This window comes from Pogona vitticeps, chromosome 3, assembly GCF_051106095.1.
Source record: "Pogona vitticeps strain Pit_001003342236 chromosome 3, PviZW2.1, whole genome shotgun sequence".
Classification (NCBI taxonomy): domain Eukaryota; kingdom Metazoa; phylum Chordata; class Lepidosauria; order Squamata; family Agamidae; genus Pogona; species Pogona vitticeps.
This window is the reverse complement of record NC_135785.1, coordinates 241764704-241779609: the sequence shown is the minus strand read 5'-3', so window position 1 is coordinate 241779609 and position 14906 is coordinate 241764704. Positions and strand designations below refer to the sequence as shown.

Sequence of the window (14906 nt, the reverse complement as noted above, 5' to 3'; positions counted from 1 at the left end):
TGTGAAACACTGCAATGGAAACAACGGCATACTGCTTCCTTATTTGTCCCTTTCTACAATTTTTTTACCCATCTGTGGTTCTCTCTAGACCAAATTTCAGTTGTAAGGTAGTTTGGAAATAGATGATACTACAGGTACATAAATAACTTTTTCAAAAAATGGAACACACTCAATTACTGCAAAGTAAACATGCATGCAATTTAACTACATGGATACAAGTCTATGAATTTTTACCTAAAATTGACAATTGTGTGCTGTTAAGTCAGTTGTGAGTAATGATAACTCTTTTCCTATTTTTCATATTTTTCTAGGTAAAGAATACTCTGAGGTGGTTTACCATTTCCTTCTTCTGCAGGCATCTGCAGCTTATGCTTCTGTCTCCACAGCCAGATACCTAACTCAGCCAGCATACCTAACAGTAAGTCCCATTAGAATCAGTGGAGAATAGAATTGCAATATATCAGATAACTGGAGCCTAATTTTTTTGTGCGCCAAATACTAGATGAGCCTCTCTCACACAAAAACTTATGCTATACAGTAATGAGAAGTTCAGTTTCAGCAGTCACAAAACTGTATACTGATGGCACCTTGAGAGACCACTAAATCCAGTGGTCCCCAACCTTGGGCCTCCAGATGTTCTTGGACTTCAACTCCCAGAAATCCTGGCCAGCAGAGGTGGTGGTGAAGGCTTCTGGGAGTTGTAGTCCAAGAACATCTGGAGGCCCAAGGTAGAGGACCACTGCCCTACGATATAAACCGTTGCAAATTAAAGCAAGCAGCCATCAGCTAAATATGACAGAATAGACTGCAACCTTTAAGACATTCCTTCACATCTCAAAAGGCAAGACAGAAATGATTTAAATAAATTAATAAGCTAGTTTTATATCCCTTTGCTGCTGCGACAAACTTAGGCCGCAATCCTAACACACTTACTCAGGAGTAGGTCCCCCTGCAGGACCCAATGTTGCTCACTGCTGAGCCTTGTACTGCATCACCGCGAGTCTATATAGCCTTATTAGGAAAAAGGTCCCATTGAAGGTAACAGACCTTCCTCTTGAGGAGGCACAGGGTCAAAGCACGGTTGCCCCCAACCAGCATTCATCTTGCTGCTGCCTGAGGGCCACCCCACGCCTCCACCCCATTTTGAAATGGCTTCGTTACATTTGCCGCGTCGCTCGGACCACAACGACTATACAGTATTGGCAAAACGAGCTCATTAATTTGCTTCCAGCAGAAGCCGGGCAGCTCCCAGGCCGAGCAAAGATAAGCCCAGCTAGTCATGTTTTCCTGACAGGCCGCCTCTGGCTAGCGGTCGGGCGCTCGAGCCGGGAGAACGACCTCCCTGCCCACCGGCGCACCCCGGCCGACGGCAACCACAGCAGGCGAAGCAAAGGAAAGCCGCCCCCCGCCCCCGCGCAAAGGCTGTCAGACGGGCCGAGCGAAGAGGCCCGGCTCCAGTACCTTCGTGGTGCGGATGTGCTCCATGATACCGCCGCGCCCGAGGGGACCGCCGCCGATACCAGCAACAACCGCGGCGGCTCTTGCCACCGCCCCTCTTCAAGGGGTAGAACACCCGGCGTCTCCTGGAGACGCTTCCTGGTAAATAGAGGAAGAGGCAGAGAGAGGTACCGTAAAATGAGGTTGGGAAACGGCCGCCTCACTCTTCCGCAGCGCCGCCTACCGTGTGGAGGACCCAGTTTCTTGTTCTTTTCAAAGTTCCCTATTGACATGCCCAATACTGTAAATATGTACTGTACGTTTCAAGAATTAACAAAGAACGGTGACAACAACAATCTCCCATCTCCACCACCCAAACCCATAGCGGTGTTGGTCCGTGGAGGAAAAACGCACAAAGCAAATATAATCGGAAAATGCCTGCATTATGACCAATCAAAATTCCGAAATAACGTGCAAGCTTCTAAGGTCATCAGAACGCTTCTTTATTAAGCTAAGTGGCACCCCCAACCCCTCCCCCCAAAAAGGTATGGGATGGGAGAAGAAACAGGGAATGTCCAAGAAATAGTCTAGATGTGTTACAGTTGTGATACTTTGAATGTAAATATATGGCATGAGGTTGGGAATGAAAGAAGAATAGTGCATTTCAGGCTGAGGAACTGACGAACTTCCATATTGTTGACTTATGGAAATGAAAAAGTATTTTGTACTGTATATCTTACATTAGCACCCATACCCTACATCTTCAGTTCTGTTAATTTTGATGGAGCAAATGTTTCAGATCAGCACACTTAGGAATCAAATCTTTTTTCATTTCTACTTTGTTGTTATTGTTTGTCATTTTGATTCTGATTTGTGATGACCTTTCCTCAGGTTTTTCTGGAGCAACTCTAGAACTGTGCAGCTTGCATAAGGATACACAGGCTGGCTCTATTCCCAGGCTCTGCAGCCAGTTATGAGGTATTTTATATATGTGTGAAATCTGTCTTTCCTTTAAAAAACATCTCGAAAAGGGGCTGCCCCCCCCACCATTGGTTTGTTACAGAAAAAATAAATAGAATGTCTACCTTAAAATACTTAACATCTGTATGCAGTTTTACAACATTTTTGTTAGTACTAATAAAAATTACTGCCACCGTGGGTTTTGGATTTATTTAAGGTTCTCTATTTATGGAAAAGAGTCTCCTGCAGGGTTCACCGATCAGTGTCTGCTTGTCAATAATGGACTGGATGAGGTTGAATACTGTAAATTGAAACTTTGTCCAGACAAGGACTAGATTATCCTAATGCACTCTATGTGGGGCTGCTTATGGCAAGTGTTAGGAAACTTCATTGGGTCCAAAAAGCAGCCGGCAGATTACTAACTGGTCACTGGGATCATATAACCCACCCTCCCCTGGTTACAGCAGCTCCACAGGCTGCCGATGGGTTTCTGGGCTGAATTCAAAGGGTTGGTTCTGACTTATAAAGCGCTAAATGATTTTGGCCCAAGCTATCTCAAAGACCACATCTCCCTGCTCGAGTTTTTAGATCAGGACAGGCTTTCTCTCAGTCCCACCACCTTCACAGGTGCATTTGATGGGTATATATGGGAGAGAGCCTTCTCTGTGGCTGCTCCCAGACTTTGAACCCTCCTCCTATAGGAAGCTAGGCTGGCCCCATCTTTGCTTTCCTTCCACAAGCAAGTGAATATCTTTCTCTTCCGGCAAGCTTTCCCTGAGACCCTAGTGACCTGAGTGGGTTTTTTTTAATGGATTATTGTACCTTGCTGGTTTGAATGTGTTTTGGTGTCACTTATGTTTATGAATATGGTATTTGTTTGATCCTTTTTAGTATCTGTATGCTCAGTACTGTGAGCTTAAATACCGTCTTTTAATGATGTAAGCTGCTTTGGGTCCTTTTAAGAAGGAAGCCGGGGTAAAAATATTTTAAATAAATCAATACTGAATTTGTAGAATATGGCTGGAGAAACTGTGTTACTACCAATTACTGCTACTGTTGAACAGTTGCTGGATTTGTCAGGGACATGTCTGAGCTGTACTTGATACCGTTTCAGGCCTAATCTCTGAAACTCTTGCATTTCATGGTCTTTCTCTTCCTGTATCTATCACAATCTAAGTGATGGAGGTCACTCATTAGTCATCTGACTAGGGCTGGATTGATACGTTTTGCTGCCAGAGTCTAAAGATAAGATCCTATCCATTCCCCTTAGGACCCAACTAGATTGACTTTTCCTTGAACACTGGCAATGGGACAGCATCCTCCACAACAGCAGTCCCCAACCTTTTTGGGGCTGCAGATAGGCTGGGGGGAGCGAGCTCCATGTGTGGTGGGGGCACCCCTGTGCGAGCACGGTGGGTGTGTTGCACAAGCATGACACCCCCCCGCACCACGGGCACGACACAACCCCCACAGGCATGACATGCCCACCACATGAGTGTGACTTGCCCACCGCGCGTGTGGGGATGGCGGCAGAGATCCGTATCTGCGGCCCAGTTTTGGCAAGGCCACGGACCAGGGGTTGACAACCCCTGCTCCACAACACCTAAAACCTACCTAATCTAGTTAAGGACATAAAGTTCTGGCCATCAATAGAAGGGAACAGTCAGGGGGCTCAGGAGAAAGAAGCCTGAGGATTATTGTTATTGTCCCTATCACCTCACTACCCTGAGGCAACTGCCTCACTCTGCCTAATGGTAGAGCCAGGCCTGCATTTAGCAAACTAGACACCCCAATGCTACAGTTAATACATTTGAGAAGGCAGATGGGTACTGATTGGTAAACTGGAATGCTTATGACATCATCCAGCTGGCCAATCAACTGGAGAATTTTGCATAACAAGAGTGTCCTGGGATACACAGCATGTTAACTAGCTGGGAAAGAGTCAAGTGCATAATCCTTTCCAGTTTTTACAGATGAAGCTACTTGTGGAAAAGATTCACACTAACAGCGATGTCAAGGAAGACTAATCCTATGAATCTGGGGCTTCTCTGGAGGGGTGGCTCTAAGACTAACAATATAGTAAGGTAAAAAAACCTTCACTGCATATTTAGGTCAGGATGGGATGTGATTCTCTTAGCAAGGTCTGTTGTAATCTGCGGCCAAGTTGGTACTGACACTAATAAGGTTTTCAAGGTAAGTGGGGGGTGGTTTTACCAGTTCTAATACCCAAGTGAACTGCCAGGACTGAGCAGGGATTCGAACCCAGGCCTACTGAGACTTAGTACCTCATTTTATCTACTACACCAGAGGTCCCCAACCCCCATTCTGTGGCCCAGTGCCAGTCTGTGCCTGAGCCAGACCGGGTCAGGGAGAGAGACCTCCCCCCACCCCTGAATGCACACCCCCCACAGCCTGTTTGCGCCTGTGCGTGAGCACACCCCCACAAGTGCTGTGCTGCCCTTTGCGCATGCGAGTGCTCCTTCACGCATGTGCACGAGCACAGGAGTGCCCCACCTTCCCCAGCCGGTCAGTGGGGCTAAAAAGATTGGGGACCGCTGTACTACACTATACTGGTTATCTTTTAGCAAGATTTCCAGTATCCCAAGGCGGTACTTCAGTAAGAGTGATTTAAATGTTTTTTTAAATACTGCATGAGTGTAGTCACACTCTCAATTTATTCCACTTCTCCCTCCTTCGCTCCCCCTTTCATTTTGCAAAATGTGTGTTGCTGGAGTACAGCCCCATAAATAGCACAGTACCATGCATACTTCAGCTACCCTTAGCTAGTGGGTAGTTGAAGTATGCCTCAACCTCCAGTAGGATTGTTGTTCTTTAGTGGTTAAGTTGTGTCCAACTCTTCGCGACACCATGGACCAGAGCATGCCAGGCCTTCTATCTTCCACTGCCTCCTGGATACGCAGATGATACCACTCTGATGGCAGAAAGTGAGGAGGAATTAAAGAACCTCCTAATGAGGGTGAAAGAGGAGAGCGCAAAAAATGGTCTGAAGCTCAACATCAAAAAAACTGAAATCATGGCCACTGGTCCCATCACCTCCTGGCAAATAGAAGGGGAAAATATGGAGGCAGTGACAGATTTTACCTTCTTGGACTCCATGATCCCTGCAGATGGTGACAGCAGCCACGAAATTAAAAGATGCCTGCTTCTTGGGAGGAAAGCGATGACAAACCTCGACAGCATCTTAAAAAGCAGAGACCTCACCTTGCCAACAAAAGTCCGAATAGTCAAAGCTATGGTTTTTCCAGTAGTGATGTATGGAAGTGAGAGCTGGACCATAAAGAAAGCAGACTGCCGAAGAATTGATGCCTTTGAAGTGGTGCTGGAGGAGGCTCTTGAGAGTCCCCTGGACTGCAAGGAGAACAAACCTATCCGTTCTGAAGGAAATCAACCCTGAATGCTCACTGGAAGGAGAGATCCTGAAGCTGAGGCTCCAATACTTTGGCCATCTCATGAGAAGAGAAGACTCCCTGGGAAAGACCCTGATGTTGGGAAAATGTGAAGGCAGGAGGAGAAAGGGACAATAGAGGATGAGATGGTTGGACAGTGTCACCGAAGCAACCAACATGAATTTGACCCAACTCCGGGAGGCAGTGGAAGATAGGAGGGCCTGGCGTGCTCTGGTCCATGGGGGTCACGAAGAGTCGGACACGACTTAACGACTAAACAACAACAACGGACACGAAGGGATCGTGCAGCTTATGCTAAAATCCCAGCGGTCTCATGGACTTCTATGGGTCACTTTCATTGTCGGGCCCGATTCAGGGCGCGTGGATTGTCAGTAGGAATGGGGAGAGGGAAAGGCTCCCGATTGAAACCCGGAAGTCTGCTTTCCCAATTTTCTTACCCCTTTCCTCCATCCGGGTTACGCTGGTGCCTGACGGTGTCCCACAGGGTTGCGGGATCTCGCGCGTGCGCAGAGAGTGGGAATGTGCGACAGCCTTTTACTTTGGAGTCACTAGAGCTGCGCCTCCGACTGAGGTGTTCGAGCGGCTGAATCTTCCCGCCATTTGAACTTCCCGCCTGGGAGGATTGCGAGTTTCGTCGCCGTGGCTGTAAGAAAGGGCCCCGGTTCAGGTCGGCTGTCTTTTCCGAAGGCGTCAGCCTAGCGAAGCCAAGGGCTGCGTTTTCCGAGTCTTCCCGCCGCCGCCGCCGCCATGTCGGCGGGCTTCTCTTTCGGAGCGGCGACGTTGCCTTCGGCCACCGCTGCGGCTGCCGGGACTGGAGGGGGTGGCGGCGGCGGCGGCTTCTCCTTCGGGGCCACTCCGAGGTAAGTGAAAAAACGGTAACGAAAGCCCCTTTTCCTCCCTAGGGAGAGGGAGAGGAGTGGCTTTTAAGAGGCGAAGGACGAGTTTCTATACTGTTGCCCTGTGGAGTCTTCTGTTGTTTTTCTTGAAAGAGGCGGCACGAATTCCTAAACTAGATTAAAAATAAGTCACTTGTCTGAAGCGCCTTCCGCTGTGGACGACGTGAGGGGAACTCGGACTGGAAATGGACCTCAACGACATAAATAACAAAGGTCCAATATTGGGAATGAAATGCCCTTGAATACTTAAAAAATTGCGAGAAAGAGCCCCAAGAAAGAGTTACAATACCCAAGGCATAAAGTTGCAATCGCATGAATACTTGGGCATAAACTCTGCTGGACTCAGTCGAACTTTCTTCTGAGTAAAACATGGGTGAAAGTGGGCTGCATTCTATAAGGAAGGCTGGCTAGGAGCAGTCTGCAAACTGCTGTACTTGTTTTTCCACTTGAAGAAGTAAGGTTTATAAGTTAGGTTGTCATTATTGATTTTTTAAAAAATAATCTTTATCCAGCAGCAGTGTCTTTAAAAAAAAACACGGAGCAACCAGGTTGCATTATTAATGCTGCTTTTCCTGCAGTTCTGAAATGCTAGGCAATGAAAAAACTTTTGTCGGGTTCCTGTAAATGGTGGTGTTGGAAAATTCATTCAAGACGTTGCAGCAGTTAACATGTGTTTGTGATCCCTTTGGACTTTACTGTCTTTTAAGTTTCCCTTCCCAATTTATTCAATCGTAAATTTCATACTCATATTTAATACATATTTGGCATAGTGGGATGTGGCCCTCTTTTACCTTCAGGATATTCTGTTCCATCCTTTTTAAAATCTGATGCTATTTTTTGTAGTGGTCCCATTAACTCAATGAGCAATGGTCACTAATTAATGATGAGTTTTGCAAAATACCTGGAGGGCACCAAACTGGTATTCTGTTCTGTCTGCACCCATTCCTCAGTGAGACCACATTCCATAGTCTCCGAGTACATTTAGTTTCATTGGGCCATTTTAGAGAATTTATTTGTTATTGTGTATTCTACTTAATTCTTTTTCTTTTTTGCAGTTTTGCAAACCTTTTCCCCCTAACTCTGCTTAGCATCTCACTTTTTTGTAGGAGTGATACAATTTTGGCTTCGTAAGGATGCACAGTTATAGAACTGAATCTGCTGTTAGTGTGTGTTTTACATGATAGTGAAGGGAGATACCTTAGTTTGTGTTTTGGAACACTTTAATAAGTAATAAGTAAAATGCTAAAAATACATGAGTTACATTTTGCTAATAATTATTTATCTTATAATTTAGCTCAACTGGAGGGCTTAACTTTGGGACACTGGGCTCCACAGCTACTGCAACCACAACTACTCCTTCTGCAGGCTTTGGAACTGGACTTTTTGGCTCAAAACCTACCACTGGCTTCACACTAGGAGGGACTAATACGGGTAAATATGCTTTTCTGTCCTGTTGGAATGAGCATTAAATTGGTATCTTTTATTATTAGCACCAGGCTGCTAATGATGAAGAGGAAAACTAACGAAACATGTATGGGTCACCGAATTGTGCACACAGTTCTATGAATCAAGCTGGATAGCTTAGTGGTTTAGTTATCTGGCTGTGGAGCCAGAGGTTGGGAGTTCAATGCCGCACTATGCCTCCCTGACAGGGGCTGGACTTGATGATCCATAGGATCCCTTCCAGCTCTGCAGTTCTTAGGAAGTGAAGCTATTCTGTATACAGCAATGACTGCAACTTTATTATTCTAACAGCAAAAGTAGTTGTTTTGTCTATAAGAAAAATAACAAGATCTGTATTAGAATAGTACCTTTATCAGCACAGCTCAGAGTTACAAAAACTATCTGGCTTTTGACATTAGGCTTAAGGAGTCCCAAGGATGTCCTTGTAAATTGAGATTGTATAGAACAGTGGTTCAGATTAATATTCCCAAAAACATGGATCAAACATTTTGCTTTTAGAAGTAGATTTATTAAATTAATACTTAACATATATGTCCTTCAGACATTTATTTTTCATGTTAATTATTTCATTTTTTAGCAGACTGCATATCCATTTCTGCTTGAACTAAAAGTTACAACAGTACTGTATAGATTATGTTCATTGGTGACATTGGTGTGAAATAATGCCTACATGACATGAATGGCAAGATTATGTGATGCTCCCAATTCCACTTCAGCACAGTTGAGTCTGTGGGCTTGGCTATGACAGTAAGATCTGCACTGGTGCCTTATCTTCTGACTTGGAAATATGCAAGAGACTTCAAATGCAGCATAGTAGGCAGAAGAGGGACACTTTCCTCAAACAAAGTCTTTACTTGTTTGCTGTCACTGTAGTGAATTGAAGATTTGATTTTCATAAGAAATGTTCGCATATTCTTTTTGAAAGTAAGCTCTTAACTTCTTTAGTATTGCTAGAGCGGCTAAAAGGCATTAACATGGTACTTTGTAGATAAATCTGTAAGGCAGTTGCCAACGTAAGTGTGGTTTAAATTTAGTTCTATTTCTATCACTACACAGGAACAGCTACAAGTATAGGATTACTTGGTAAGCAAAATACATTAATTGCTAATTTTGCTTTTTCTTCTTTAAACTAAGTGTGATGGTTGGAGATTGTAACATGAAAAGATGAAGACCAAGTGGTCCCCAATATTTTCCTAACCATGGACCGGTTGAGGGGGTGGGACACCCCCACGCTTGCTGAGGTTATCCTCTAATTTTTGTAATTAGTATGCACATGTGGAGTAATGCAACTAGGAGATAATTTTCACTGGGTCCACTCAGTTTAAATGAGGTCATGAAAAGAGACATCAAAGCAGGCTTGAAATAGAACTATTATTTTACAGGAACACCTGCAACTACATCTGCCTCTACCACAGGCCTTAGTTTAGCATTCAACAAGCCTGCAGGATCAGCCACACCATTTGCTTTGCCAATAACTTCCACATCTTCTGGACTCTCTCTTTCTTCTGCCCTCACATCAACTCCAGCAGCAGGTAATGCAACTGTAGTTTTGTGTTCAGACTATGTTTCTTTCCATTTTGTCGTATCTGCGTACGTTGAATTCTTAGTATCACTTACTTATTTGTTTACTTAATTTGTATCTCATATTTTTCCCAAGAGGGACAACCCATAGTGACTTACAATGAATTGTAAAATAAAAATAATGGAGTAATTAAAGACATAAAAACCTACAATATTAAGAAACAAACATATTAGTACAGTAATTGAAAGTAGTAAGTGAGATTCCCTTAAAACAATTTAAAACTCATTTAAAAAGATAAAAAGACAGTTCCCTTGTTAAAACTCCTTTCTAGCAGCAAATTGGTTATTAAAGGCCTGCCTAAAAATTCTTTGCTTGATGGTGGAAAGACAACAGAGAGAAGGCCATCCTGGTCTCCTGTGGAAGGGAGTTCCAGAGCCTGGGAATAGCTACTGAAAAGATATGCTGTGGGGGTAGAGATACTGAAAGAGAGGCTTCCCTAGAAGATCTTAAAACGTGGGGAAGTGCACATGGGAAGATACAGTCCCTCAGATCGCCTGAACTAAAGAAATTCAGAGCTTTATACATCAAAGTTGGCAAAAAGTTTGCCTAGTAACAAACCAGTAGCCATTGAAGCTGTTGTAACAAGGAATTTCTGTTCTGCTTGTTAACCAGTTTGGTCAGGAGTCCATAGCATTCTGGACCCACTGATATTTCTGAACATTTTTCTGAAGCAGCCCCTCATAGAACACATTTGAGTAATCCAAACAGATGTTATTAAGTAATGTATTACCATTACCAGATCAGACAACTCAAAGGTTGCTTATTGCTGTTGCACAATTTTTAACTGTGCAAATGCACTTCTGGCTACCACTGACACCTGAGCTTCTCAGTGCAATGGTGAATCCAGGAACATTACTAAATCTCTAACCTGTTTTTTCAGTGGGAGCTTAACCATATCCAGCACAGGTAAAATCCTGCTATTTTGACTGCCCAGGAGCACTTCTACCTGTCTGGATTAAGCTTCAATTTGTTTGCCCTCATTAAATTCATTAGTGATACCACACCCTGATTCACAACCAGAATAACTTCTCTGAAATTGGGTGGAAAGGACAAATAGAATTGGGTGTCATCTGTCTACTTGTCAGTGAACCCCTAAGCTCTGGACATTTCTTTTTCAGTGGTTTCATCTATATGTAAAATAGTATGGGAGGCACAATAAAGCCCTGAAGGACTCTACAGGCCAACAACAGCCAGGGTGTTGAACAGGAATCCCTCAGCATCACCTTCTAAGTTTGCCTCTCTAAGAAGGAATTGTGTCCCAAAACGCTGGCTCTATGGCTTGGAAATGGAGATGAGCACCACCCCCTAGAGTCGGACACGACTGGACTAAATGTCAAGGGGAAACTTTATCTTTAAAAAAGAGCCCCAAGGCCCCTTTCCAGAGAGATGACCCAAAAGGATAATCTCTCACTGAAAATTACTGACAGAATCTAAAGCTAAACAGCTAATCTCAGATGTAACAGTACTGTTCTGATGATTGCAAAGAAGGTTCCTATTAAAAGATGGAGTGAGAACAATCTGATGTTAGATATGCTAGCTCTACTGAACTGAAAGTTTGTGATAGTTGTATATTATGACTGACCACAGCTGGTAGTATTCTTAAACACTCAGTGTTTATAGCGGTGTTTCTTACATTAGTTATGATATTATGCAGTGTAGAAAAGTAGTAAGTTGCAAGTGTAGGAAGCACTTTCATCTAGTAAGGGGCACAAAAATCTCTGTCTTGTTTCTAATGAAAATCACCTTAACTGCCCTAAAATGAGTGCAGGATTGGAGGATTTGCATCAGACCCTTGCACCTCTATCATCAGTGTCACATGCTGAGATTATGACACTTCCCATTCCCCAATAGAGTTTTTAGGGTTCTGTATGAATATCTCTGAAGGTATGATTGCCCTTTGTTGCTGTGGGCTTGTTGTGCCCTTTTTTGTGAGGCTATACTCTCTTGTGGTGGCAGTGGTTTCAGTTTATGGAACACCTTTGGAAGTATTTAATCGTAGTCATGGAATTCTTGCTTCAGGAAGTTTGAACAGCTTGCAGGAATCAATAAGACCTTATGGCAGTTACAGAGATTACGAATATGGGCTTACATGTATGTGGTGATTCTAAGTCCGAGAAGTCTAGGGTTAGTAGATTCTTTGACTTTGTTTAGAAATACGTCCTCTGTCATGACCCTCTGGGATAATTTAATGAATATCCAAGGGTTAGTTTGTGTAAGTGAATAAATTAAGTGACGGTAACACCAAGTAGAAGAGTTTTAGTGCTATAACTGAATTCAAGAAGTATGCGTAGCAGATTTCTGGTAAAAAATGGTGTGTCCCTTCATATAATTATATTTCTACTTAATCATTCAGGATCTACTGGATTTACATTAAACTTGGGAGGCACAGCTGCGCCAACCACAAGTGTATCCACAGGACTTTCTCTGGGAGGAGCTTTGGCTGGCTTAGGAGGGACACTGTTTCCAAATGCAAGCACATCTGCAACAGGTGACATTCCTTTTATGTGTATCTGTCTTTTAGCATTTTTTCAAGATGTGTGTCTTATCCAGACAGTTTTAAGATGTGCATTTTACCTCTTCTTTTATGAAAGAAGTGAATAATAATTGTTGTCAATCTGTTATGCAAAAATTCTTGGGGTTTGTGGTCACATACAGTATAAAAATTAATTCATTACTTTGAGCAAAATTGTTTGTACTTCTTGGAAACTCGCTTTCGAAGAGGTAGCCTTGATAGTTTATTCTATCATGTGTAGTAACAACAAAACAAATGAAAGTGTAATCCAGAGAAACTTACACTGAAATAACTGTTAATTTTTAAGGTGCCGCAGTACTATTTTACTTTTCTCCCTCTTCATGAAAACTACGGTAGAAATTCTTATAGGTTCAACACCAGTGGTTTGACAAGATCTTATCATGTTTCTGTTATGAAGGCTGCAGAGCTGTGCAGTCTTACACAGAAGTCAGTTGCATTTAATTAGATGGGAATTTGATTCTTAATAATCATGTCCTGAATTGTGCTTTAAAACATCTTGCTGCCTTCTGAATGTGCATGAAGTCAGAGTACCACAATAGGCTTCTTCCCCTGTTGTGGTTGACAAGGCAGGAGGAGGCTTGAGTCAGGATAACTATGAAGTTTGATGATATTCAGAGGATCTCCAAAGCTCTTTGTGGCATCATACAATATCTCAGCTCAGTCCTCTGTGGAAGGGAGGGTAGAATTTGTGATAAACTTAAATTTTCATTGTCTAACCAAACCACAGAACTTGTGGATGCCTGTTGTCTAACACAGTAGTTCTTAACCTTTTTGAAAGAAACGCCCCCTTGAGCCATTGAGGAAGTTATCATCACCCCCCTCCCCGCGCTGATATCTTTTTATTTATTTATTTGTTTATTTGTTTATTTGTTTGTTTGTTTGAGACACTTAAATCCAATGACCCCTGAAAACAAAATTCAATTCCAAGAAAATGAAATGCCCCCCAAAAGTAACATTTAATGATTTAGTTGCAAGTGAATTTTAAGACGGAAAAAGAAATATAAAAAGGGCATAAAAACAAACTGCAATGCAGGAACTAAAAATTTCAAGACGAAAACTATGAAACTAAATTAAGATTGGAGGAAAATATATATTCATGCACACTGCAAAAAGGCTGCAGCCATCTTCACAGGTTTGGCTTGCTCCAGCGCCCCCCTACCGCCCCCCTTCTGCTCCAGCGACCCCATGCCGCCCCTTTTTGTTTTACTGCCCCCCTGAAAAATGAAATCGCCCCCTGGGGGGCATTATCGCCCACGTTAAGAACCACTGGTCTAACATAACATCTGTGTACAGCTTCTCAGGGCTTCAGTCAATAATTGTAAAGATAACATGCCTTCATCTTGCTCTACTGGCAATTTGATAAAGACTTATTGCTTTAAAACAAAAATATAGTATGAATGCAGCTTTTAATGCTGATATCTGAAAATGCCAAAAAATCTCACACCAGTTGCTGATTATTTTCAGGGCTTGGGCAGAATGCTTTTGGTTTAGCTCTTGGGACAACTGCAGCACCTGCTGCTACAATCAGTGAAGGCCTTGGAGGCATAGACTTCAGTAGTTCTGCAGATAAAAAAAGTAAGTTTTTACAGAGTATTTGGAAGGTGAGCTTCTTGAGGGTAATCAATCCACATTAGCAAATGAGTAAAGGCTTTTTAGCCTTTTGTTTCTGTCCATGGAGTTTTCTTGGCAAAAATACTGGAGTGGCTTGCCAGTTCCTGCTCCAGGTGGATTGCATTTAGTCAGAACTCTCCACTATGACCTGTCCATCTCGGGTGTCCCTGCATTGGTATAGCCCATAGCTTCTCTGAATTACTCAAGCTCCTTCGCCATGACAAGGCAGCAATCTGTGAAGGAGCCCTTTGTGGCATCTTGAGAGTCACCTGGACTGCAAGGAGAACAAACCTATCCATTTTGAAAGAAATCAACCCTGAGTGCTCTCTGGAAGGACAGATCCTGAAGCTGAGGCTCCAGTACTTTGGCCGTCTCATGAGAAGAGAAGACTCCCTGGAGAAGACCCTGATGTTGGGAAAGTGTGAGGGGAAAAAGGAGAAGGGGACGACAGAGAACGAGATGGTTGGACAGTGCCATTGAAGCTACCAATATGAATTTTACCAAACTCCGGGAGGCAGTAGAAGACAGGAGGGCCTGCCGTGCTCTGTGGTCACAAAGAGTCGGACATGACTTAACGACTAAAGAACAGCTACAGCTTTTTCCTGTAACTCCCAAGGAGAGCAATGAATGTCTACAAATACTATTTTATAAAATCGATTTCTGTACCTATTTGTCACTTTAGCATTATGATTGCTGCAGAACTCATGCTTCTTGCTGCTGAGCAAATGGTAATATTATTACTTTTATCTGGAAGTTGAGTCATGGCAACTGAACTTCTTTCTTATTAGGTTGAAATATTTCACCACTCATCCAAGTAGCTCCTTCAGTCAGAGGAGAGTTGGTAGAAGACCCTTGATATATCCTCCACATTGGTTTCATTTCCCCCTGTTCTGAATAGGCTTGTTAGATGGAACAGGGGGTGAGTGAAAATGCCACTTCTGCAGCACATCTCCACCCAGTGGGCCTTTAACAAGGCAGTGTCCCGACCGAACAGG

The 14906-nt window shown here is 43.3% G+C and overlaps 2 protein-coding genes across 4 annotated transcripts in view; one reads left to right on the top strand and one right to left on the bottom strand.

The window, feature by feature from the left end:
- Window positions 1-6363, bottom strand: part of MTMR6 (myotubularin related protein 6) — a 31912-nt gene extending 25549 nt beyond the window's left edge. Inside the window, exon 1 of one of the 2 annotated variants that reach the window (XM_078390022.1) lies at window positions 6263-6363. Coding sequence is in view for 1 of the 2 variants with exons in the window: in XM_072993718.2 (XP_072849819.2) it covers window positions 1462-1485 (24 nt within the window). In the remaining variant the exon portion in view is untranslated. Of the gene's footprint in view, window positions 1-1461; window positions 1596-6262 lie in introns of those variants that run through there. The other variant, XM_072993718.2, reaches the window with a different exon arrangement.
- A 73-nt stretch (window positions 6364-6436) lies between these two features.
- The window catches only part of NUP58 (nucleoporin 58), a 28377-nt gene continuing 19907 nt past the window's right edge, over window positions 6437-14906 (top strand). The window contains exons 1-6 of one of the 2 annotated variants that reach the window (XM_020788541.3): window positions 6437-6685; window positions 8016-8152; window positions 9242-9268; window positions 9568-9717; window positions 12121-12255; window positions 13765-13875. In XM_020788541.3, coding sequence (XP_020644200.3) covers window positions 6573-6685; window positions 8016-8152; window positions 9242-9268; window positions 9568-9717; window positions 12121-12255; window positions 13765-13875 — 673 coding nt within the window. In that variant the 5' untranslated portion in view covers window positions 6437-6572. The remainder of the gene's footprint in view (window positions 6686-8015; window positions 8153-9241; window positions 9269-9567; window positions 9718-12120; window positions 12256-13764; window positions 13876-14906) is intronic. The other variant, XM_020788544.3, reaches the window with a different exon arrangement.